The 25587-nt window shown below is 40.8% G+C and overlaps 1 protein-coding gene across 10 annotated transcripts in view; it reads left to right on the top strand.

Annotated features, from left to right (window-relative positions):
* The window catches only part of ARHGEF9 (Cdc42 guanine nucleotide exchange factor 9), a 211973-nt gene that overhangs the window by 50057 nt on the left and 136329 nt on the right, over positions 1-25587 (top strand). For 6 of the 10 annotated variants that reach the window (XM_049107479.1, XM_049107480.1, XM_025436051.3 and 3 more), the window contains exon 2: positions 20826-21005. The exons of the other annotated variants lie outside the window; for them this stretch is intronic. In XM_049107479.1, coding sequence (XP_048963436.1) covers positions 20826-21005 — 180 coding nt within the window. The remainder of the gene's footprint in view (positions 1-20825; positions 21006-25587) is intronic. 10 annotated transcript variants of the gene reach the window in all.

Here is a 25587-nt window from a genome sequence, read left to right as displayed (position 1 = left end):
CTTAATCTAGTGTCAATGCCCATGAACAACCAGGCCTGACTCCTATCACAGTAGCCATAGAAAGAAAAGTGAGTCATGGGAAGGAAACCTCATGGTATCGGGTTGGGCAAAGCTATGCTGGGATCACTCTTACCCTTACAGATGCCTTTCAATGCTGGGCCAAACTTTTCCCAGAAATCAGGTTTGCAACATTTAGGTGATCATATAGTTTTGGCTCCTCAGGAACCCTATAGGCAGTAAGGAAAAGTGGAGAACATCAGGAGCAAGTACTTCTTCCTAAACTAGGAAAAGCAAGGTCAGACCACCTATACCTGCCACCTGCCAGAGGAAGCAACTTGGAATGGCAGTTCTGACCCTGAGAGAGTATATTATTTCATTTTATGCTCAGGGTCATTTCACCTGCTTTGTTTAAGGGAGTGGGTCAGGAACTACAATATGTAGCTCAAGTTCAGGTTTTTCCTCCTATACATTGTCGGCAAAGTTCTAAGGCTCAGTTGTCTGGTCTGTAAAATGGGCTTACATGTAAATCTTAGGATTCTTGGGTGCAAGAATTCATTATGGCAAAGGATGTGGAACATGCCTTGTAAAATGTGTTGCTCCTGTTTGGATTGTTAAGAATCCATCCAGGTCATTATTACAGATAGTTTAGAGGTAATTCAGGAGCTTGTCTTTGCTTTATTTCTCACTCCTTCCCTCTACTCTTCTTTTTAATCAGTGTTGGCTCCACTTTAGGGTTGGGGATACTGAGGTCCAGAGAAGGGAGGGACCAGCCTGAGGATATAGGAATAGGCAGTGGTGGATTCAGGATTAGAAACCATGCTTTCAGATCTGTTCAGTGTTCCTTCTATAGTCCCAAGTTACTAGCCAGAATTACAGTGCCAAAGGATGCTGCTGGTGGCAGCTTAAGTTAATATGTATTAAAAACTTAGGTTTATCTCTGACACATAGCAAGAAAATGGGGTGCTACTTGGGGCCTACCCTTCCCAGCAGTGCCCTGCTTGCCCATGAGAGGCACACTGACTGACCTTTCATCCTTTCTACGGCAGCTCACATCCTACTCGTCTCTTGTATGTTGGAAGCGGTGAAGCATTGAAGATTCTAAGCTATATTGTAAGAGGGAATTGTTCTGCCCACTTAAGCTACTTCAGAAGGGTCCCTGAAAACACTTGATCCACCTTGGCTACCTCCACCTTCTCGTAGCTTCCTGGGTATAGAAGCTTTGTGTGGCTGACCTGCGTAAGGGTTTAGGTCAAAAGGTTATCTGAGAAAATGTTTGAGGGCCTTGATCTGTGGAGTATTTTACCAATTCTTGAGGGATAAGATAGAGGAAATCCAAGAACCAAAGCTGGGAGAGTCCCTTGAGAACATCTTGGCTGATTCTCACCTGGCCTTGATGTAGATTAAATCTCAGCTGAGCTGACTTTTTCTCACTTTGTGTGTTCTTCCTTGTACACCACAGACTCTTGAGGTGGGCCAGATTTCCTGGAGCCTTTCTAGCTTGTTTATTTTTGCCTTTCTGAGCCCTGGAGAGATACATTGAGACTTAGTGGTGAGAGGAAGGATATGGAATAATTTGTGGAGCTCATGCATTGGGTGTTAGACACTGGGGAAGATGGCCTTTTGTGTCCTTCTTCATCTGTCCTGCCACTACTTATTTTCTTATGGCCCCCTGATTGGCTTAGGGAGCTTAACTGAAAGTGTTGTTTTTCACTTGTGATGCTAAAACCTATTGGATGACTATGGTATTGTCTTTTCTGGGGGATTAGACAGTTTCTAGAGTGGGGAAACCAGAGAAAAAATGAGAGACACCTTCTGTTCTTCATTTTTGGGAGGAAGAGGTGGCTCTTCCTCCCAAAGTGGTCAGGGTCAGAATTGCCATTCCAAGTTGCTTCCTCTGGCAGATGGCAGGTATAGGTATAGGTCTGACCTTGCTTTTCCTAGTTTTTCCTAGCCAAAACTATATGATCACCTAAATGTTGCAAACTTGATTTCTGGGAAAAGTTTGGCCCAGCATTGAAAAGCATCTGTAAGGGTAAGAGTGATCCCAGCATAGCTTTGCCCAACCCATTTTTTTTATTATTTTATTTTTGAGTAAAAAATACATTCACATGATCAAAATCTAAAAGATATAAGTGGGTACACAGTGAAATACTTCCCTCCTGCCCCTTCCCTCCAACCATTGGCTTCCTCTGCATAGGCATCCAGGGAGTCCTTCCACAGAAATGTTCTATGGATATATAAGCATATCTGTATATATTCACTTTTCTCTTTTTATGGTAATATATACACTGTTATATGCCTTGCTATATCATGGAGGTTCTTTGATCCTGTGGGGCATGAGGATGTGCTGTGGAGAGCAGAGATTAAGAGCACTGGTTCTTTTTTTTTTTTTTTTTAAAGATTTTACTTATTTACTCATGAGAGACACAGAGAGAGGCAGAGAGAGACACAGGCAGAGGGAGAAACTGGCTCCCTGCAGGGAACTTGATGTGGAACTTGATCCAGGACCCCAGGATCACGCCCTAAGCTAAAGGCAGACGCTCAACCACTGAGCCACCCAGGCAGCCCAAGAGCACTGGTTCCAAAGTCAAATTATTTGGGTTTTCATTCTGGCTCTCTGTGACCTTCAGCAATCACTTCATCTCTTCACACCTTGGTTTCTTCATTTTCAAAATGGGGATCAAATAAGTTAGTATATGTAAAAACTTAGATTTACCTCTGACACATAGAAGCACTCAGCCATTTTTTTGATTAGAAGAAAAACATTTTTTGTACTGTGAGTTGGAAGATCTAGGTTCTCTTCTGGCCTCTTCTCCTGGGATAGTTGAGTGAATTCCTTTGTCTAGGCTTGTTTTCTCTTTCTTTCTTTTTCTTTCTTTCTTTCTTTCTTTCTTTCTTTCTTTCTTTCTTTCTTTCTTTCTTTCTTCTTTCTTTCAGTAGTGAAACCACTTTATTAATAGCCACTTCTTTTGTTGTAGGATTCATATAAATGAACATGCATGTGCCATAGGTGATGGAAACCACAATCATGTGGGAAGAACAGGTAGAAAAGGCCTTTTTTCTTTTTTCTCTGCTGAATAGATGGAAATCCTAAAATTGTTTTGATAATATAAGATAGAATTACACACATAAGGGTCAAACTGAGGGTCAGCACAGCACAGATTAAAACAGCCTGTTCCATGGGCCATGTGTCCGAACATGATATCTTCAGGAGGGGAGCAGCATCACAGAGAGAATGATCAATGAAATTGGAGTCATAGAATTTCAGATTTAGCCCCAGAATAACTGGGAAGATTATGACCAACAATCCAGCCAACCAACAGCAAAAAATATGAATTCTGCAGACTCTGCTGCTCATGATGGTTATATAATGCAGGGGCTTGCAAATGGCCACATAGCAGTCATAGGACATGGCAACCAGCAGAAAAAATTCTGTCACAGCAAAGAAGTCAATAAAAAACACTTGGATGACACAAGCATTATAGGTGATGACCTTGTTACCTGTTGCTATGTTATACAAGTACCTGGGAATACAGGCAGTTGTGAATGAGATCTCTAGGAAGGAAACATTTTGTAAAAAATGGTACATGGGTGTTTTAAGGTGAAGATCCACAAAAGTGAGTATGATGATGGTCAGATTTCCAGTTACATTCAGTGTGTAGGTGAGAAATAGAATACAATCAGAACTTGTAGCTTAGGGTCATCTGTCAGTCCCAGGAGAATGAATGTTGTTATGGTGTAGTTTTTCTTTTTTTTTGTATATTTTTTTATTAGAGTTCAATTTGCCAACATATAGCATAATATCCAGTGCTCATCCCGTCAAGTGCCCCTCTCAGTGCCCATCACCCAGTCACCCCAACCCCTGCCCATCTCCCTTTCCACCACTCCTTGTTCGTTTCCCAGAGTTAGGAAGTCTCTCATGTTCTGTCACCCTCACTGATATTCCCCACTCATTTTTTCTCCTTTCTCCTTTATTCCCTTTCACTATTTTTTATATTCCCCAAATGAATGAGACCATATAATGTTTGTCCTTCTCTGATTGACTTACTTCACTCAGCATAATACCCTCCAGTTCCATCCACATTGAAGCAAATGGTGGGTATTTGTCGTTTCTAATGGCTGAGTAATATTCCATTATATATATATCCCACATCTTCTTTATCCATTCATCTTTCAATGGACACCGAGGCTCCTTCCACAGTTTGGCTATTGTGGACATTGCTTCTATAAACATTGGGATAGATGTTACTATATTATTTAGGTGTCCTGCCATTTCACTGCATCTTTATCTTTGAGGTAAATCCCCAGCAGTGCAATTGCTGGGTCATAGGGCAGTTCTATTTTTAACTCTTTGAGGAACCTCCACACAGTTTTCCAGAGTGGCTGTACCAGTTCACATTCCCACCAACAGTGCAAGAGGGTTCCCCTTTCTCTACATGCTCTCCAACATTTGTTGTTTTCTGTCTTGTTAATTTTCACCATTCTCACTAGTGTGAGGTTGTATCTAATTGTGGTTTTGATTTGTATTTCCCCGATGGCAAGTGATGCAGAGCATTTTCTCATGTGCTTGTTGGCCTGCTTTCTTATCTTTAAAATTAAGGTCTTATTCTTACTCTGCTTATCTTCCAGAGCTGCTAGGAGGATACAGTGAGCTTGAAATGATGTGAAAGCAACTTAGAAACTGTAATGTGCTAAGCACATGGAAATGGTGCTGCTTATTCTTTTCATAGAAACTACTTTTGATGTGGGATGCCTGAGTGGCCCAGTGGTTGAGCATCTGCCTTCAGCTCAGGGTATGATCCTGGAATCCTGGGATCGAGTCCCACATTGGGCTCTTTGCGTGGAGCATGCTCTCCCTCTGCCTGTGTCTCTGTCATGCTCTGTCTCTCTGTCTGTCATGAATAAATAAATACAATCTTAAAAAAAGAAACTACTTTGGATGACTTGAACTCAATGGCCTGAGCTGGATGGAGAAGGCATTGCCCTTTCTTCTGGAAGTAGAACACAAAGGCCATCCCTGAGCTGGAGCTCTATTCTGGGTGGAGGTGGTTCATGGTAAAAATTCAAGAGTCAAGTTTTGTCTTTGACCTTTTTATCTCAATGCATACCTCTATCTGACTTCCTTGTTTCCATGTTTTGTTTTATTTTGTTTTGTTTGCCTCCCTTCTATTCCCTTTACCTCCCCTCTGTCTCTTGTCAAAACTTGCTTTATTTTATTTTATTTAAAAAATTTTAATTTATATTCTATTTAGTTAACATACAGTGTAATATTGGTTTCAGGAGTAGAATTTAGTGATTCATCACTTACATATAATATCCAATGCTTATCATAACAGGTGCCCTCCTTAATACCCATCACCCATTTAGCCTATCCCCCAAACACGTCCCTATCAACCCTCAATTTGTTCTCTATCATTAAGAGTCTCTTGTGGTTTGCTTCCCCCCCCTCTCTTTTTTCCCCTTCCCATATGTTCATCTGTTTTATTTCTTGAATTCCACATGTGAGTGAAATCATATGGTATTTGTCTTTCTCTCACTGACTTATTTCACTTAGCATAATACACTCTAGCTCCATCTATTTCATTGTAAATGGCAAGATTTTATTTCTTTTGATGGCTGAGTAATATTCCTGTGTGTGTGTGTGTGTGTGTGTGTGTGTGTGTGTGTGTACCACATCTTCTTTATTCACTCATCAGTTGATGGATATTTGGGCTCTCTCCATAGTTTGGTTATTGTGGATATTGCTGCTATAAACATCAGGGTGCATTTACCCCTTCAAATGCGGATATTTGTATCCTTTTGGTAAATACCTAATAGCGCAATTGCTTGGTCATAGGGTCTAAAAATCTAAAATCTTTTAGATTTTTAAAATCTTTTCCAGAGTGGCTGCACCAGTTTGCAATGCCACCAATACTGTAAATGGTTTCCCTTTTCTCTGCGTCCTCCCCAACATCTGTTGTTTCCTGGATGGTTAATTTTAGTCATTCTGACCGGTATGAGGTGGTATTTCATTGTGGTTTTGATTTGTATTTCCTTGATGATGAGTGATTTTGAGCATCTTTTCATGTGTCTGTTAGCCCTCTCGTTGTCTTCTTTGGAAAAATGTCTATTCATGTCTTCTGCCCATTTTTATATGTTTTTTTGGGTGTTGAGTTTATGAAGTTCTTCATAGATTTTGGATACTCACCCTTTATCATATATGTCATTTGCAAATATTTTCTTCAATTCCATAGGCTGCCTTTTAGTTTTGTTGATTGTCTCTTTCACTGTGCAGAAGATTTTTATCTTGATAAAGTTCGGAGTTCATTTTTGCTTTTGTTACCCTTGCCTCTGGAGATGTATATAGTAACAAGTTGCTATGGCCAGTGCCAAAGAGGTTGCTGTCTATGCTCTCCTCTAGATTGTGATAGTTTCCTTTCTCACATTTAGATCTTTCATTCATTTTGAAATAAATTTTGTGTATAGTGTAAGAAAGTAGTACAGTTTCATTCTTCTGCATGTTGCTGTCCAGTTTTTGCCAACACCATTTGCTGAAGAGAGAGTCTTTTTTTCCATTGAATATTCTCTCCTGCCCTGTTGAAGATTAGTTGACCATACACTTGTGGGTCCATTTCTGTGTTTTTTATTCTGTTCAATCGATCTGTCTGTTTTTGTGCCATACCATACTATCTTGATGATTACAGCTTTGTAATATGGTTTGAAGACCAAAATCACGTTGCCTCCAACTTTTCTTTTCTTTTTCTGTATTGCTTTGGCTATTTGAGGGTCTTAAGTGGTTCCATACAAATCTTAGGATTGTTTGTTCTAGCTCCATGAAAAATTCTGATAATATTTCGATAGGGATTGCATTAAATGTGTAGATTGCTTTGGGTAGTATAGACATTTTAACAATGTTTTCTTTTCCAATCCATGAGCATAGACTCTCTTTCCATTTCTTTGTGACCTTTTTTAATTTCTTTCATCAATGTTTTATAGTTTTCAGAGTACAGGTCTTTTATATCTTTGGTTAGGTTTATTCCTTTGTATATTTTTGTTTTTGGTGCAATTGCAAATGGGATTGATACCTTGATTTCTTTTTCTGGTGCTTCATTATTGGTATATAGAAATGCAAGAGATTCTCTATGTTGGTTTTATATTCAGTAATTTTGCTGAATTCATGTATTAGATCTAGCAATGTTTTGGTGGAGCCTTTCAGATTTTCTACATAAGAGTGTCATGTCATTTGTGAATAGTAAAAGTTAGACTTCGTTCTTGCCAATTTGGATACTTTTTATTTCTTTTTGTTGTCTGTTTGCTGAAGCCATGACTTCCAGCAGTATGTTAAATAATTATGGTGAGAGTGGGCATCCCTGTCTTGTTCCTGACAGTAGAGGAAAAGCTCTTAGTTTTTCCCCATTGAGAATGACATTAACTGTGGGTCTTTCATATACTGCCTTTATGGTGTTGAGGTATGTTCTGTCAATACCTACTTTGTTGAAGGTTTTTTTAAAAATATTTTTTAAAGCTTTTATTTATTTATTCATGACAGACAGAGAGAGAGGTAGAGACACAGGCAGAGAAAGAAGCAGGCTCCATGCAGGGAGCCTGATGTGGGACTCGATCCCAGGGCTCCAGGATAACACCCCAGGCCGAAGGCGGCGCCAAACCACTGGGCCACCTGGGCTGCCCTGTTGAAGGTTTTTTAAATCAAGAATGGATCCTGTGTTTCGCCAAATGCATTTTCTGCATCTGTTGAGAGGATCATATGGTTCTTATCCTTTCTTTTATTAGTGTGAAACCTGCTTTTAGAAGCAAGGCAACAGCATCTTTCAAAGATGACCCCAACTTTCATTTGAGGTAACCTAATCCAAGTAGCTCAGAGAGAATCTAGATCTGCCCAAGTTCATACCACAAATCAGTAACCAAACCAGCCCTGGAGTCCATTCTTCTCATACCATTGTTTTTTCACTAGCATTTGCATTTTATTTTTTTTAATTAAAAAAAATTAAATATTTTATTTATTTATTCATGAGAGAGACAGAGAGAGAGAGAGAGGCAGAGACACAGGCAGAAGGAGAAGCAGGCTCCATGCAGGGAGCTTGATGTAGGACTCGATCCTGGGACTCCAGGATCACGGCCTGAGCCGAAGGCAGACACTTAACCACTGAGCCACCCAGGCATCCTGCATTTGCATTTTAGTATGAATTTAAATTTGAAATTCCTTAGGAAAGATATTTGGTGGTGAGAGAAATTCTGCAAGTGTCTGTGTTTAGCCTTCAAAGTGAGGTGTTCTTACCCCTTAATTAACAGGGTCAGACTTTTTTGGAGCCCTGGGAGGTAGGAGAGGCAGTAATTGTTAGAGTACTGAAGGGGTGATATCTATAGAGCAGAGGGAGGAAAGAGGACAAGAAAATGTCTAAAACATTGATCTTCAAAGTGAAGCTAAGGGGAAAACATGAGAAGTTCTTTATATATTAAATTGCTAATCATTACTTAATCTCTATTTTTGTGTAAATTTTATTTAAAAAATAGTAAATTAGTAGTAATTTAGAAACTGGGATAGGTATTCCTTTTTTTGACCAATTGATGATTTTTTTTTACCCAACATAATTGACAACTAACTTTCTGAAATACTGTAGGCTTGGTTTCTAATCTTGGCTCTGCCATTGACTAGATTTACTTGTTAGGTAACTTCTCCTCACTGGAACCTCAGTTTTCTTATCTGTAAAATGTTGGACTGAACTAGGTGTGCTAGTTCTTGAGAATCTCCAGTCCTGAGCTTCTCTAAGTATAAGAATCCAGCGTCAGGGTCTTGAACCTGAGATAGAGTCAAGAAGCATAGGTTCAAATTCTAGCACTGTACTGGATGCTTTGTCCCTCATTTAGTTGCCCTGGGCCTTCCCTTCTCTGCCCTCATCTCCTTCACCTAGCCCAGACAGATAGAAGGTGTCTTACTTAAGCTTGCTGACCTACTTGAAATTCTGTTGTTATAAGCAGAACTACTTTTCCTTCAGACAAAGACCCAATGCCATCCCTCACAGGCCTTGAGGATGGGTCTGATTGTGCTTCTCATGTGTCCTCTTTGACAGCCTCAATTTAGATGTATCCCTTTGTTTGAAGGGAAGCCAACTCAGCCATTCTATCCCCTGAGGCCTGATCTAGTGGCTGTTCACTGAATACCACTGCCATCCACTGATCCAGTATTTACCATGTATGCTGGGAACCCCGGATTGTGCTAGGCTTTGCTATAAACATGGCTCATCTCTGAACAGGAAGAACTGCTGACAGGGACCAAAGGCACTGCTAGTGCCTTGGCCAATGTCTTTTCTCTCACTGTGAATCAACAGGCAGAGGGAAATCAATAAGCCACTGGAAACTATCTTCTCCTTTCTGATGGGCTGTTTAAATGCAGATTTCCTTTCTGGATTGTAAGCACTCCCCAAGAGATAGTTACATTGTCTTTGGAAAGGCTCAGAACCTTTGTAAACCTGTGTCCTTGGTGGACATGCTTAGTAGACTTCAAGGTGGTTTAAATTTATTGAAATATATGTATTTTTTCTTTTGTTCTCCAGATAAAGGAACAGGTCAAAATGCTCCTATAAATTCTGTTTCTGTTCTCATCATCTTAGAGCAGATGGCCATGTTTAAAGACCACATTAGAACCATTAGTTCTAACCTATCTCCTCCTCTGCTCCTCCCCCCACCTACAGCCCTCCTTCCCTTACAATATTTTAACACGACATCTGTCAAATGGATAAAAAATGACTTTCCTTTATTCGTTTTGCCTTGCCCACCCACCCTCTGGCTGTGGTGTTGATGAGTATAGAACTATGCATGTGGGAGGCATGGAGGACAGATTCTTCATGTAGTTCTAGTCCCCTCCCCCTCCCCTTCTGTAAACCTAGAGAAGCCCCACCCCCACTTCTCCAGAAAGTCCAAGGCTGGCCTTCAAGTCACAATCCGGGAAAAGTTAAGGATCCCAGGGTTGGTCCCAGTAGAACCACATGAAGAAATTCAAGAACCCAGATGCAGATTCCTAGATAGGTCTAGGTCACCTCAGGGACTGGGGGCTCTTTGAGCTCCCTACCTCTTCCCTAGGTTTGGCCTGGCCATCTCTCAAGGTTTGAAGGCAACAAAGAGACTCCAGTGGGTGGCTGGAAATTAGTACTCACAGCAAGTCCAAGAAGCAGCTCACAATGCCCAGGACAGGAGTATTTTGGAGATGGAGCCCAAGCTGACTCAAGAGACAGGTGGGGTCAGAGTAACCTCCAGTTTGGAATGGTATGCTTCTGTCTCAACTCATGGAGAGAGCATTCCTGAGTCATTCTCTATTTGTTTTACTAATAATTTGTCTCTTAGAATATTAGAGTCTGACTTGAATAGTTTGAGCACAGCTCTTGGAAATTGCTTCTAGACTATAGGATAGAGACATGCTGTAAGGATTTTTCCATTAGGGCCACTAGGGCTAAAGGTCAGGGCAGGGGCCAGAGTAGAGGTACAAGAGAACAGGTACAGATAGCCTCTCAAGGCAGACTGAGAAGATCATCCTGGACAAACTACTCCTTAACCTGCCTGGAATCTAATACAAGGAGAAGCCAGGAGACAGAGTTTCAGAAATTCTGGTTTCCTCGAAATGATCCAGTGCAGTAAGATGAAATTCTTGTATTTCAGACTCTGGTTCTAGTAAGTTTAAGATGCTTGGTTTCAATATGATGTATGATTTAGGATCACTTGGGCTGCTTTTTTAAGAAGTCTGTGGTGATTTTGAGCAGCAGGTCTGTGGACCACACATTGAAAGACTAGTCTAATGGATTGGAGACATCTGGGTAATGCCAAAAGATCCTAGAATAACTTGACAGTAACTATTATTTCCAGTATTTTGGACATTCAGGGTAATGTTTATCATGTTGGGAGATGCTCTGGGTGTGAGACTTCTCTAGCCAACAGAATCATGGTTGGTTGGTGGTCCAGAAACATGTCTTTTCCATGATCTGTCCAATCCTTGACGTATTTGGCTGCATTTTCTCTAAAGGACTTAATTCTTCAGCAAGACCAGACTCTTAACATCATGAACTTTGGGGCAGTAGCTAGGTCTCACTTTACTAACTCCTGGGCCTGTTAGGTTGAGCTAGTGGCTGAAGTTTCATGTCAGAAGAGTCCATTGCTAAGGTCCAGACCAAGCAAATAACTCCCCTTCTTTCATATATGTTTGGTCACTATTATAGCTAAGATCACATGTAGCTTCTTTGGAAGAGGTACAGAAAGGTGTAGCCTTTTGTTATTAGTCTATAATGAATGAGGAAAATGTCCTTCATACCTTAGGAAGCTCATCTAGGATTCCCAAACTTTTAGGTTCTGGCTTATGACCAAAGTACATATTGGCCTTTGGTTCGTTCAGGTGATACATTTTGCTGACCTGATCCTCATCTAGGCCCACCTTTCTAAATCAAGCCAGTCCAGCTAGGTTTTGTGTCTGTCAGGTGTTACTGAAACCAACCATAGATGTTTTATTTTAAAAAAAGATATTTTATTTTATTAAAGTGAAAAATGGATGGTACGATGGGACATTGAAGGAAGCCAATGTCCAAATCACATGAACAAAGTAGGGAAAAAATGATCATGTCATGAAAAGATGATATTTGCATACTTCCTTTCAGTACATTTAGAGCCATAATCACTTAAATTCATTAATTATTCTGCTCAGAAATGAAATTATTTAGTTATGGGTGATAGCAACACCCAGATTAAAGCCGAAATCAACCTGATGGGATGAGCACTGGGTGTTATTCTATATGTTGGCAAAGTGAACACCAATAAAAAATAAATTAAAAAAAAAAGCCGAAATCAGCCAGGTGTGAACTATTAAGTCATCAGGGAAAAAAACCAATTGGAATTTTAAAAAATATTCATAGTGGTGTTTTTCTTACTGGGAATCTTTTCTCTTTTCCTTGATGACCATCAAGCACCTGTGCACATCTTCAGCAAAAACCAGCAGCCCACCCCACAAACCACCTGACCATAAATCCTATCAACAACAGACTGTTTTATAGGACACCTGGTACATATTTTGTAAATAATTTTCTTAGCCCCATAGTATGTTCTGAGACCTGACAGAGATGCTAATTCTGTTGTGATCTGCCTCAGAACTTGCCTTATTTTAAGGCTTAGACTGTAGAGGCTAAAAACAGTGCTGTTCATTATGAATTAAGCAGATTGTTTAGATCTACTATTCACAAGTGTACACTCTGGTTGTGTGGAGAATAACACTCTGGTTGACAACTTGAATAAATCCATAATGCCTTATTTTCTTTTTATCCTACTTAGAAATTAGTGAAAGAGGCAAAGGGAGAAAGGATACAATCTAGTCATCAGGTGAGGGATTAATGAACAGGCAAGTCAAGATCACACAGCTAAGAAGGGGCAGCCTAGTTCCAGTGTTCCTGTACTTAACCATGGATATGACTTTGGGTAAATCAGAGGCACAGAAGTAGGAGTATATCTGCCTGCAAGACAATCCATTTGGCCAGAGTGGAAGGTCCTTGCCAGGGTCAAGATAAGGGCTGGATCCATAGGCGGGGCTTTGCAAGACTGACAGGAGAGAGTTGTTGAGGCTTCTTGAGTGTGGATAGTTTCACAAGCAAAGTTCTGAGAAATGCATCATTAAGGAGTAGCTTAGTCAGTAGCAGGAAGGCCAATTGGGATGCAACTTAGGTGATAAGGGCTGGACCTAGGATGGGAGGTTGGATATAAAAGGTCATATCTGAGAGACATCTGGAAGGAAAAATCAGCAAGCCAAGAAGAGGTATCAGAAATGGGAAAATTTAGGAAGGAGGGGAATGGGGGTATATGATGAGTTTTACATATGTTTTATTGGAGGTGATAGCAGGCCATCCAGTGAAATGAAGAGCAGGAAGTTCGAAATATGAAAGTGGAAGTAAGAGAGCTGATATCATGAGGAAAATGATTTTTCTGACTTTTGATTGGGGTAGTCAAGAGCTAAAGTAGTTTCTCAGCTTTCCCAGCCAGTCTGACTAGCCTGTCACCAGCAATGCCTGAATGAGTTATATTCAGGAAGGGGCTAGTTAGCTCCAAGTTCTCATTTTCCTAAGAGCAGTAAAAGCATCCTATCAAGCACACAGGAGGGTAAGAAAAAATATGCTGTAATAATGAAATATCTGTCCTTTGAGAAGCTGAAATGCTAGCCTCAATAGAAAGCTAGAAGTGGAAGCAAATTAAGAGGTTGTCTGTCTGGTTCAAGTCTGTAACTTGACTAATAAAGAAACTGAGGCAGGTAAAGAACTTGCCCAAGATCATTCAATGAGCAGAGCTTCTTCCAATAGCCAGTCTTCAATGAGCAGAGCTTCTTCCAATAGCCAGTCTTTGCTGCACATCATGGTGCCTCCTAGCTGTTGTTGGAACAGCCCAGGTCACACCTTTCCAGAAGTGGGGGAGATTATTGTCCTTGAACACTTTGAGCAATATAGCCAGAATCTGTTTATAAGACTACATTAAAAAGGCTATTCAGGAGGGAGAATAAAATCCCATCCTATTTTAGATGTACTTAAAAGGAACAAAGGAAAGGATTTTGCTCTTGTCCATGCCTAGCTGTTGAAGGAGGGGACCTTCTGAGAGGATGGGGCAGGCACCAATGGAGAAAACCATTTAGAGGCAAAAAATGCCTCAAGTACCTTCTTATCCTCCTGTGAAACTTCTCAGAAGGAAGGTCCAACTCCGCTACCTTCATGGCAATTGACACATTTGCTATTCTGCCCAACATATGTTTATTTTTTAATGTTTTCTGCTACTCCTTGCCATTAAAACTCTAATATTTCTGGTAGTCACCTAGGCTAATTAACTATTTAGGGGTGGTACTGTTTAGCTAGAGGGCAAAAGCAAAAAATGGAAGACAAGTGCTATGTCTCTGGATAACCTGGGATCCCAGGTTTTTTTCTATGTTTGCAAGGCCTGGCATTATGCATACTCCTTACATGACCCAAAGTATCCTTTCTCAGACTTACCAACCACTGAGGAAGACTTTGAGGATCGTCAGGGAGCCCAACTTACAGGGTAACATGGGAATCTCTGAGAATAATGAGGCACCAAGAGAGTCAAGGGTGAAACCTAGACTATGAAGGTCCTCCAGGGCAGTGATTCACCAAGTGTCATCACCTGGAAACTTCTACTTAAGACCAATGAATTGGGGCACCTGGGAAGGTCAAACATCTGCCTTCAGCTCAGGTCATGATCCTGATCCGAGGGTGCTGGGATTGAGCCTCATATTTGGCTTCCTGCTCAGTGCAGAGCCTGTTTCTTCCTCTCCCTCTGCCACTACCCCCACCTCATGCTTTGCTGTCTCGATCTCTCTCTCTCTCTCTCAAATAAATAAATAAAAATATTTCTTTTTAAAAGGCCAACTGAATCAGAAACTCAAACTTGGAGGTCTAGTAATATGTGTTTTAACAAGCCTTCCAGAGGTTGAGAACTACTACTCAAGATCATTCACAGGATGTGCTGATATGCCTGGAAAGAGAAACCAGCTGGGAGCCTTCTCTCTCTGCCTTCTTGTGGGTGATTGGCAAAAGCAAAGCTATACAGTAAGGCCTACTAAAGATTCAAATCTGCTCTACCACCTGTAACTGAATGACTGTGAGCTACTTGGTTAATGCCACAGGTTATTTTCAGTTAAAAAATAGGGTTATTAACCTTGGAGAGTTAGAGATTGAGATTACAAAGTCCCTTGCCCAGTGCTTAATACATGTTTTTTTAGGATTTTTATTTATTTATTCATGAGATATACACACACACAGAGGCAGAGACACAGGCAGAGGGAGAAGCAGGCTCCATGCAGGGAGCCCAATGGGGGACTCGATCCAGGGGCTCCAGGATCACGCCCTGTGCTGAAGGCAGGCACTAAACCGCTGAGCCACCCAGGGATCCCCCTAACATATGTTTTCAACCAATATGTTTCTTCCTCCCTCCTTCCTTTTCTTCCTCCCTGTTTTACTTTTTTTGTCACTTCTTCCCTGCCTTTTTTCCTTCCACCTAAAAGGGCCCCCAGCCTACTCCAAGTTAGCTGTAGACACATGCCACATTGTTGACAAGAAACCAGGCTTAGAAGTCAATCTCTTAGAGGTCAGTGCCTCTAGGGTGTGGTGGCCATATTTCCAGGGTAAAAATCAGGAAACATGGGTCTGATAACAGATGTATCTACTTGTAGTATCGATGGGATAGAATGTTTGAAATTAGGGTTATCCTGGGAAACCTAGACAAAAATAAATAGGATATCATCTTTTTTTTAATATATATATATTTTAATTTTTATTTATTTATGATAGTCACAGAGAGAGGAGGAGAGGCAGAGACACAGGCAGAGGGAGAAGCAGGCTCCATGCACCGGGAGCCCGATGTGGGAATCGATCCTGGGTCTCCAGGATCGCGCCCTAGGCCAAAGGCAGGCACCAAACCGCTGTGCCACCCAGGGATCCCAGGATATCATCTTTTAAGAAATATGTTATGACTCTTCCCCCTCCCCATCTTCTTATTCATGTCCAAAAGTGTCTTTGGTGTACGGGTGCAGAACACTGTGTGTCCCACTCACTGGCAAGTCTGAGCAAGAGCCAATCTATATTTGGTGCTATACCTGAAATGTCCTGGGGATTAGGAATTATTCTGTTAGAAGTCATACCAGCACTTTCCCAAGGCCAGGAGCTATTGGGGTACCTAGTACCATTTCTTGGCTTTATATTGGGCTTGTAGGATGAAGGGTGGGGATAATTGGGAAATTAAGGCTTTTGCTTAGGGGAGGAGTATAAACTAGTTTAAGATATAAAGAATTTAACCCCTGATATAGCCACTCTCAAATGGCCTTTTCTTGGCTTTCTTCCTTTTATATATAGCTCTGTACCATTTAATAATATCAGCTCCAGCTACCTAAAACTCTTGTCCTTCACGTTTGCAAGATTACACTCCGTGGTGTCCTACTTATGTACCGAAAGCTTCATTTTGGGTTGTTTCTCTGGCTTCTCTTCTCTTCCTGACCTCTCATTGTTGTTGTTTCCCTAGGTTTTGGGTCTTCTTTCTTAGCACTTTGTTCCAGGGCAGACTTCCTTTATTTTCACAATTTCTGGGCCATTGATTTCAAAACCTATACAACTATCTCTCCTGACATATCTTGAACTTCAAATATGCCTTCATGTCCTTCTGGCCCCCTATATTCAACACATTGAAGAGAAAATTTGTCACCTCTTTTTACCCTCCCAAATGAGCATTTCTTTGTGTAGTTTACCCTCATGCTTTAATCATCACACTTTGACTTGAAACACCTCCACCCCTAAATCAACTTTGATTTCTTCCTTTTCCTCAAATTAAATTTTAGAGTCTTCAAACAGAACTCCTGCCTACCTTTCAAGCTTTCCTTCCCACTCCCCAAGCCCCTCTTCCCAGCCCTTTCCAAACTCTGTTACCTCTTTGCTATCAAATTCCCTGTAGTCCTTACCTTTGAGAACTTTTGTAGTCTCACTCCTCATTTCTCTGCCTCAAATGCCTTTCCTCCTCCCTCCTCTGTTACAATCCTACCCATTCTTTAAGATCTATCTTCAGTGTCCCACACAATCATTCTAGAGCCCAATAGGCACATATATTACTCCCTTCCTCTGAAGCCTTGTACTAGGCCAACATATACTAAGCACTGCAGTAGGCACTGCATATCTAGTGCTCAGTTTACCCTCTCTACAACCCTGAGGCAGGTATTATCCCCATTTTGTCTATAAAGAAACTGAAGCCCAGGGTTGTATAGCTTGAAACTATTGTCCTTGTCTTTTGTGATATTGCACTTCTAGGTATCCTGATTACATGCTGAGAGTTCCTTTTTGGTTTGTTTCTCTGGCTCTTCCTTTCCTCACCTCCCATTATCACTGCTACTTTCTAAGGTAGAAAAGCCAAGAATTGAAGCTAGTTTTGCTTGTCTTAACCATATTTGCATATTGCTTGAAAGACATTCACTGTTGGTTCTTGAAGGGTCTTTGATCTTCAGTTAAGGACTGTGTCTGAATCACAGTAAGAAGACTCCTGTATATATAGATAGTGGGGGTCACTGAATGAGTGTTGGATGGAAAATGGATGAGCAAAGCGCATATTTATTTTAAAAATCATAACAAGTTAAGTCAATCCTGTACAAAAAAGGGAGATTTGAGACCAATTTCAAACCCAGATTTAATTCACTGTTAAAACAATCCAGAGGATGGGTGAGTAGTATCCCCTTATTCCTGCTTCTATTTGTGATTGAAGAGCACAGGAGCCCCATACAACTCCTTCTCTCGTGGATTAGCCCTTCTTTCATGTCTGCACACATATCCATCAAGTCTAGGTTTAGTATATTAAAATGGAAACAGGTAGGTATGTAGAATTATCCATGTTTAACGGGTAAAAAAACTGACCCGGGATGCCTGGGTGGCTCAGCAGTTTGGCACCTGCCTTCGGCCCAGGGCATGATCCTGGAGGCCCGGGATTGAGTCCCACGTCGGGCTCCCTGCATGGAGCCTGCTTCTCTCTCTCTGCCTGTGTCTCTGCCTCTCTCTCTGTATCTCTCATGAATAAATAAATAAAATCTTTAAAAAAAATAAAGAAACTGACCCAATGGCACCATAGTTTATAAGAGCAGATACTCTAAAGCCATACTGTAGCTTCATTTGAATTATATCTTTAATACTTATTTTCTATGTAAATTTGGGAAAATTATTTAATCTCTCTGAGCTTCAGTATCCTTGTCTATAAGATAGGAATAATAATATTCTTTCCTCAAAGGGCTTCTGTGAGGCTTTAATGGATTAATGTGTGTAAAGTGCTTGGAATAGTGCCTGACATAGAGCAATACTCTATATTGGCTAATATCATCATCATTATCATTACACCTTTAGCAAGTAGCAGAGGAAGGTCTTAAATCCAAGATAAGATACCTTCTCTATCTATGATGTTACTTTGGGGGAACAGTGGTCCAGGAAGCTGGCCATCAGATGACTGTAGGCAAGTTACTCCTGCTATATCATACCTGATCTATAGAATGAAGGATTATGGGTGATGGTCTTTGAAATGCTGTCCAATTCTTACTGTCTTTGATTCTATGTAGGCCCTGACAATAGGTTTACAATTGGTTTATGGCCACTGGATCCTAGATTGGCCTTGTCTAGTGTATAGCTGGGCCTGTGATCTGAGGGCCCAGGCAGGTCAGCTGGACTAAATGGGGACACGAGTGAGCCAACTGCTCTTGGGAAAAGCTGAACATAAAATTGATAAAAAGATGACTGTACTGTAGAAAGAGCACAGACAGTGAAATCAGCCAGACCTGGGCCTAGAGTACCTCAGACAGCATCACAGGTAGCATCATGAGCAGAGGGTTGGTAATTGATATTAAAATATGCTTGACCTTTGGTAAAAAGTCAAGGATATAGATTTAAGCCATAAGCCTTCATGGTGTTGTGAGTTGGGGCTGTATATTCTTTTTTTTAAAGATTTTATTTATTTATTCATGAGAGACACAGGCAGAGGGAGAAGCAGGCTTCATGCAGGGAGCCCGACGTGGGACTCCATCCTGGGTCTCCAGGATCATGCCCTGGGCTGAAGGCGGCGCTAAACCACTGAGCAATCCAGGCTGCCCAGGGCTGTATATTCTTATTGAACTCTAACAACACCAGCTGGAACATGTCTTTGTCAGGAGAGGGAGATTTTCTTTATGGAGATTTATTTTATTGAGACCAGTAACCAGCAATTCTCCACTGAGGCCAGAACAAGAAGAAATTGACTTTTAGTGCAATTGGAAGAAAGCAATTTCAACATAAAAAAAAAATCTCATAGACAGGGCCACTGGTGGGCTAAAGGTGGCTGTCCATATCTCCTTCTCTGTAGTTCTTTATGAATAGGAGTCATCTGCTTTGTAATATTAGGGATGGAGTTCTATGAATTCAGTGTAGCTAATGAGTAGACATTGGTAGTATCATGGGTGTTAGAGCATATGCAGTCAGAAGGCCAGGCTCCATAATTTTTTATTTGTATGACTGGACAAAGGACAGGTCACCTCTCTGAGCCTCAGTTCCCTTATCTTTAAAATGTGGGTAATAGGGCAGCCTGGGTGGCTCAGCGGTTTAGCACTGCCTTCAGCCCAGGGTGTGATCCTAGAGACCTGGGATCGAGTCCCATGTCGGGCTCCCTGCATGGAGCCTGCTTCTCCTTCTGCCTGTGTCTCTGCCTCTCTCTCTCTGTCTCTCATGAATAAATAAATAAAATCTTTGAAAAATATATGGGTAATAGTGAGATGTAGTCATTCAGTAAGGATTAAGTGATACAGTAGATATGAATATATTTTTGTAAATAGTGAAGCATGAGGTCATTGAAAGGGGTATTATAAAAGCCCTGTTGGAAATCTTGTTTGCATCCATGCTACGGAGCTCCCAGTATGCCTTACCTGACCAACAGAATGACTTAACTAAGTCAAATTCAGTATAGGGTGTATTTTCCTATGTATGTAATGTGTTATGTGTTAATTTCATGACCATAGGGTTCTTCTTCAGTTGGTATATTGAAAAGCAGACCTATGTGAGAGGATGCATGTTACATATTCTGTCTCTGTTGTCTTTGAACTGTTGCCTTTGGTCTTGTGGAGCTATAGTTACCTTGGGGAATCAGTCCTTCATCAAAGCAGACTGATGGAAAAGTTGACTTCTAGACAACATATTCAGAAATTTAGTTCTAAGGGAAAAGTTCTTAAATCTTTTGCCTCGACAGGCCGTATGTTCTCTGTTCTGGGATCTGTTTCTCTAAATGCTAGGAAGATTGATGGCCTATATAGGCTGGAACCAATTGAGGAAAAAGGAAAACAAACAACACAGGGGTCAGGATGGCACCCAGAAAGAGACAGACTATTCCCCCACCCTTATCCTCATCACTATGCTTAGGCGAATGTTATGAGTGAGTGTGTGTGTGTGTGACATGGCACTGGGATAGATGTCTTCTTGTTGTTGTGTGTAGCCCAGTCCTGCTGGTCACAAAGTTTAATGACCAGGGTTAAGGTCTTTGCACAGCCCCTGCCTTGCTGCGTGATCCTGAGCTCACCCTTTAACTTCCTTATGGCTCAGTTATGCCATCTATCAAATGCAGGATTCAACCTAGATTCCATATGTATCTCACCGGGTGGTGGTAAAAAAATCACTGAGTGAATCTGTGCCAAGGTTGAGTAAGGCATCAGAGAAAGCCATATTCTTTCATACCCATGACTTCTCTGGATGGCATAATGTGTGGGTGAGAAAAGGAGTCTGCAGTACTGGAGTCCATTGTGTGTGAGGAATGCCATGGTCTGTAACCCTTTGGGGGTGGGGTACAGTGGTGTTAAATAATGTAACACCAATTCTCAGTTGGTCATTTCCAATGAGGAGGAGAAAAAGGGGAGGAACACAGAGAATTTAGAGCAAATATTTTTGAGCTTCATTTTAGCTTTTGATTTCAACCTCTTCATCCATTCCAGACCTAGGACTGCCTTGAAGCACCAAGGGAAGATGCACTGGAACCTTCTTTCTTCTCTGGGGAAGGAGCTTATGAGTAGGAATAAAAGCATGAGGCCTGTGTAGTCCATATTCACATTCTGGGTCATCCCACCCACTGGCTAATGGAAAGTTGACAAGTATTGTTTGTCTTGTGGTCCAGTGGAGCTTGTGCTCCCAGTGCCATCTCCCTCTCCCCAGCCCTTCACCACTAGTATGTCAGCTTTTCCATAAATAGTAGAGTTGTGTGGGTGGGGTAAAGGGCAAGTAAGGTAGCCAGCTGTGTGGACTGAACACATTCTCATTTTGTCTCCTAAGCTGATCACTGGAGATTCCATCGTTAGTGCTGAGGCAGTATGGGATCACGTCACCATGGCCAACCGGGAGTTGGCATTTAAAGCTGGCGACGTCATCAAGGTCTTGGATGCTTCCAACAAGGATTGGTGGTGGGGCCAGATCGACGATGAGGAGGGATGGTTTCCTGCCAGCTTTGTGAGGGTGAGTGTCAGCCTTCACTCTCCTCTCCTGTCTCCTTGGCTACCTGCCCATGGCTTTCCCCTCACCAGCCTCTGTTTTTCTGCTCATTTCTCTTCCGGTGGCTCCTCTCACATTCCCCCTACCTTTTTTTGTTTTTGTCTTTTACCCAGGACTTAGGCCTTCTTTAATCTTTTCCCTTCTAATTTTGAGTCTTTTCTTTTCTTTTTTTTCCCCCTTATTTAATTTAACAATCCCCATATTCTGCCTCCTGACTTTGACGTGTTGTGACTTTGTACAAATCAGTTCCCTTTTGGTCTGGATGGTTTTTGAAGACTCTTTTAACTCTATATTGCTTTGAACTTACTTTTCTTATCTCTTTTCTTTTATTACTTTCCTTGTCTCCCCTTTTTTGTTCTTTCTTTTTATAGATCCCTCTCTTTCCTTCCCCTCCTTACTCCTCCGTCTGCTTTGCCTTCTTTCTCTTATTAGGGAAGTATGAACACCCCTGTGTGTTGTCTTCAGATGTTAATGTATGAGTGTGGGCTCCCTACCCTCTAGGGGCTACAGTTTACTGACTGCAGATCTTACTTTGAGTCAGGTAACTGGGATCTAAAATGTGTTGAGGGTTGGGAAGCGGGCAGCTTGATGCTTGTAAGACCTTGGCCCTTTTGACATTGCACCACGAAAAACCTAGCCCCTAATAGAAGGGGCACTTGAGAAAGGGTTCCTTAGCAATTTCCGCTCCCTCTGGGTCACCAATTGGCAGGATGCTATGATGTAAGAGCACTGGCCTGGTGTCCCAACTGTTGGCCTTCCTTAGAGTTATAAGCTAGAATCTGTTCTTTTAGTATTTCTGAGCTGTGATTTTTTCCCCCATCCACAAAATGGTATTGATAATTCTTTCATGCCAGTGGATATCACAGTGAATGAAATAATTCACATGGTGACAACTTTGGCAGTACAAGTACCAAAGCTATATCAGGATGTTTTATGATCATCTTTACTATAGCCTATCACCTTTGGTTGGTTTATTCTGTAAGATATCTGATGTCCAACAAAAGATCAGATTGGTTTGGGCTCTTTGGAAGATGAAAGCCCACAAGACTTCAATGATGACATTGTGACATAATTGAAGGAGCAGGTTATTCCCGGAATTAGACAACCCAAAATGCAATTTCAGCTTTACTACCTCCCAACTCCATTGCTTTTGGCAAAATTTTTCAATTTCCTGAACTTTGATTTCATCATCTGAAAAATAAGGATAACAGAATTTTTATGATGATTAAATGAGATCACACAAAGGAGTAAAGTGATTAGCACAGTTCTTGCCACACAGTGAGTACTTGGCAAATGATAACTTGTTTTATTACCATCATTATCCTCCTCATGGTCACTGTCACCAGCGTATTAGCCCCAAAAGATCTTAATGGTTAAAAGAGACTTCCTTCCTTGGAGGGCTGTAAACCCAGAAAACACTGTTATCTGGTTGGAATGATTTAGATGAAGACAGTATTCAGAAGCAGAGAAGTAAACAAAATGATTTCTAATCCTCTGATCCTGAGAATCTCCAAATGAAATACCCAATTCTTTTTCTTCTATCTATATGACATCTTCCATCAGAGTCTTCAAATTCTAAATTTTAGATAGTTAACATACAGCACAATATTGGTTTTAGGACTAGAATTCAGTGACTTATAACTTATATACAACACCCGGGGCTCATCACAATAAGTGCCTTCTTCAATATTCATCACTCATCTAGACCATCTCTCACACACCTCCTCCCCATCAACCTTCAGTTTGTTCTCTATCATAAAGAGATTCTTATGGTTTGTTTCCCTCTCATCTTTTTGTTTGTTTATTTTCCCCTTCTCAAATGGCCATATGTTCTGTTTTTTAAGTTCTACATATGAGTGAAATCATATGGTATTTGTCTTTCTCTGACTGATTTATTTCACATAGCATGATACCCTCTAGCCCTATCCACATCATTGCAAATGGCAAGATTTCACTTTTTGTAGCTGAGTAGTATTCTGTTTACACACACACACACACACGCACACACACACGCACACACACGCACACACACACCACATCCTCTTTATCCATTCATAATTTGATGGACATTTGAGCTCTCTCCATAGTTTAGCTGTTGTTGATAATGCTGCTATAAACATCAGGGTGCATGTATCCCTTTCAATCAATGATTTTGTATCCTTTTGGTTACTATCTACCAGTGCACTTAACTGAATTATAGGGTAGTTCCTCTATTTTTGAGGACCTCCTTACTGTTTTCCAGAATGGCTGTACCAGTTTGCATTCCTATCAACAATGCAAGAGGTTTCCTCTTTCTCTACATCCTTCCCAACACCTGTGATTTCCTGTATTGTTAATTTTAGCCATTCTGACAGGTCTGAGATGATATCATATTGTAGTTTTGATTTGTATTTCTCTGATAATCAGTGATATTGAGCATCTTTTCATGTGTCTGTTTGCCATCTGTATGTCTTTGGGAAAATGTCCATTCCTGTCTTCTGATCATTTTTTAATTGGATTATTTGTTGTTTGGGTGTTCAATTTTATAAGTTCTTTATATATTTTGTATACTAACCCTTTATCAGATATGTCATTTGAAAATATCTCCTCCCAACCCTACAAGTTGCCTTTTAGTTTAGTTGATTGTTTCCTTTGCTATGCAGAAGCCTTTTATTTTGATGAAGTCCTGATAGTTTATTTTTACTTTTGTAGGAAACCCAGATTCTTTCTTCAGTTATGCTATTAAATGTGCAACTTGAGCAGTTTCTTATACATCTTTGAAACTCCGTTTTCTTCCTTGTAAACTGGGGATAATTGAGTCTTGTGAAAATCCTTTGTGACCTGTGGTATGTTGGTTTCCTATAATTAGGAATTTTGATACCATTTTGGCTGCTTTACAAGAAATTGCTAGTTGTGTCTTCTACACAGTCAAATATCTGCCTCTCCTGTTGTTCAGACTTTTATTCTGTGTGTGTGTGTGTGTGTGTGTGTGTGTGTGTGCGCGCGCGCGTTCATGTGTGTTCTCAGATTTTCTTCCTTCTGAACTTGGGATAAGGCTTCACAAGAACATTGCAGGAGTTGATGTACCTTACTAGCAGTTGGTTAGGTTATGTAAATTACAGCTTGCTGAACATTGGTCCCCATATCTGGCTGTTGACATCTCCAGCTGCTATTCTGGGCTGATTTCCTCCCTGGGAGCTGAAAGCAGACTGCTGGCATATGAAAGTACTAGATGTAGCAGATCCCACCCCTGTGGTAGTCATCCTTTTATAAGCTGTGCCCTAATCTCACATCATTCAGGCTTTTTTAATTTGTCACTGTGTAAAATGCAGCTTTGTTTCTGACTCTGAGCCATGGCCTGGGGAGGACTTATTGCCCACTGAGGGCAGGATAAGTACAGGACACGTGAAGTCTGTGTGATAAAGCATGGTTTTGGTCAGAAAGTAAAGAGCCCATTCAGATGCCATCAGCATGTATTTTCCTTGTTTCCTCAAATTCTAGATTTATCTGGTTTCTGGGCAGACTTGAGGCAGAAGATGAAAGGATGAGCTAATCAGGTCATTATTGTCATTCCTTGCAATTGTACAGATCAGATGTCACAGAAATAAAACTCCTGTTATAGGGAAGCTCACTGTTTCAGAGTGTTACTTGGATTTTAATTATGTAGAGTCTCTTGGCTACATTTTGGGAAGGATTTTCACTTGTATGAAAGCCTACACTCATAGTAGATTTACAGCTGAAAAGACTTATCTTGGTCAGCAGTGGCCAACTTAAATGTTTATAAGGTCTAGGCCACTAATTTATTTGAGTAAAGCAATTTGAGACTAGGGTATGTCTGGTTCTGCATCCAATTGGAAAATCTATGCAATCTAAAGTGAACAAAAGTAATTTGGATGGTCCTTATTGGTGAGGTAGGGTGTAAGAAGAAGGAAAGTCTAGTAGCTTGATATCTTCCAGTTTTTTTCAAGAAAATCCAGAAATTGGATCTTCTGTAAAAATCTCCATATTTTTTAAATGTTGACCAGTGATTCACTTTTTTTTTTAAAGAAACACTCTGAGGGACAAATGAAACATATCTGTAGTCTAAATTGTCTCTCCAAGTCCCAGCTTATGACCAGTGATCAGTCCAAGCTCCTCATTGTATAAATTTTGAGGAGACATAAATCCAGAGAATGGAAGTGACTTGCTTACTTATGTAGGGAATTAGTGACAAAGGCAGCACTTGAACCTAGACCTCCTGAATCTTAAGATGGTTAAAATCTTTGTCTAATAAGTACAATGTCTGGGCTTCCTCTCATGTAATTCCTATCATTTTTTCCCCATGGATGGACCATAATTTCCTGTTTCTTTGTATGCCTTGTAATTTTTTTGTTGTTGAAACTGAGCATTTTGAACATTAGAGTGTGGTAACCCTAGGAATCAGATTCTTCATCTTCCCCAGGGTTTGCTATTGTTGGTTGTTGAGGGCTGTCATTGTCTTTTCACTTAATGTCCCATTCCAGGCTAATGGCAACAGTGTTTTGCTTTCTTGTGATTAGTTCATTTATGCCAGCCCTTATTTGTCCAC

Source organism: Canis lupus, chromosome X, assembly GCF_003254725.2.
Source record: "Canis lupus dingo isolate Sandy chromosome X, ASM325472v2, whole genome shotgun sequence".
NCBI lineage: Eukaryota > Metazoa > Chordata > Mammalia > Carnivora > Canidae > Canis > Canis lupus.
This window is presented reverse-complemented; position numbering and strand designations above follow the sequence as displayed.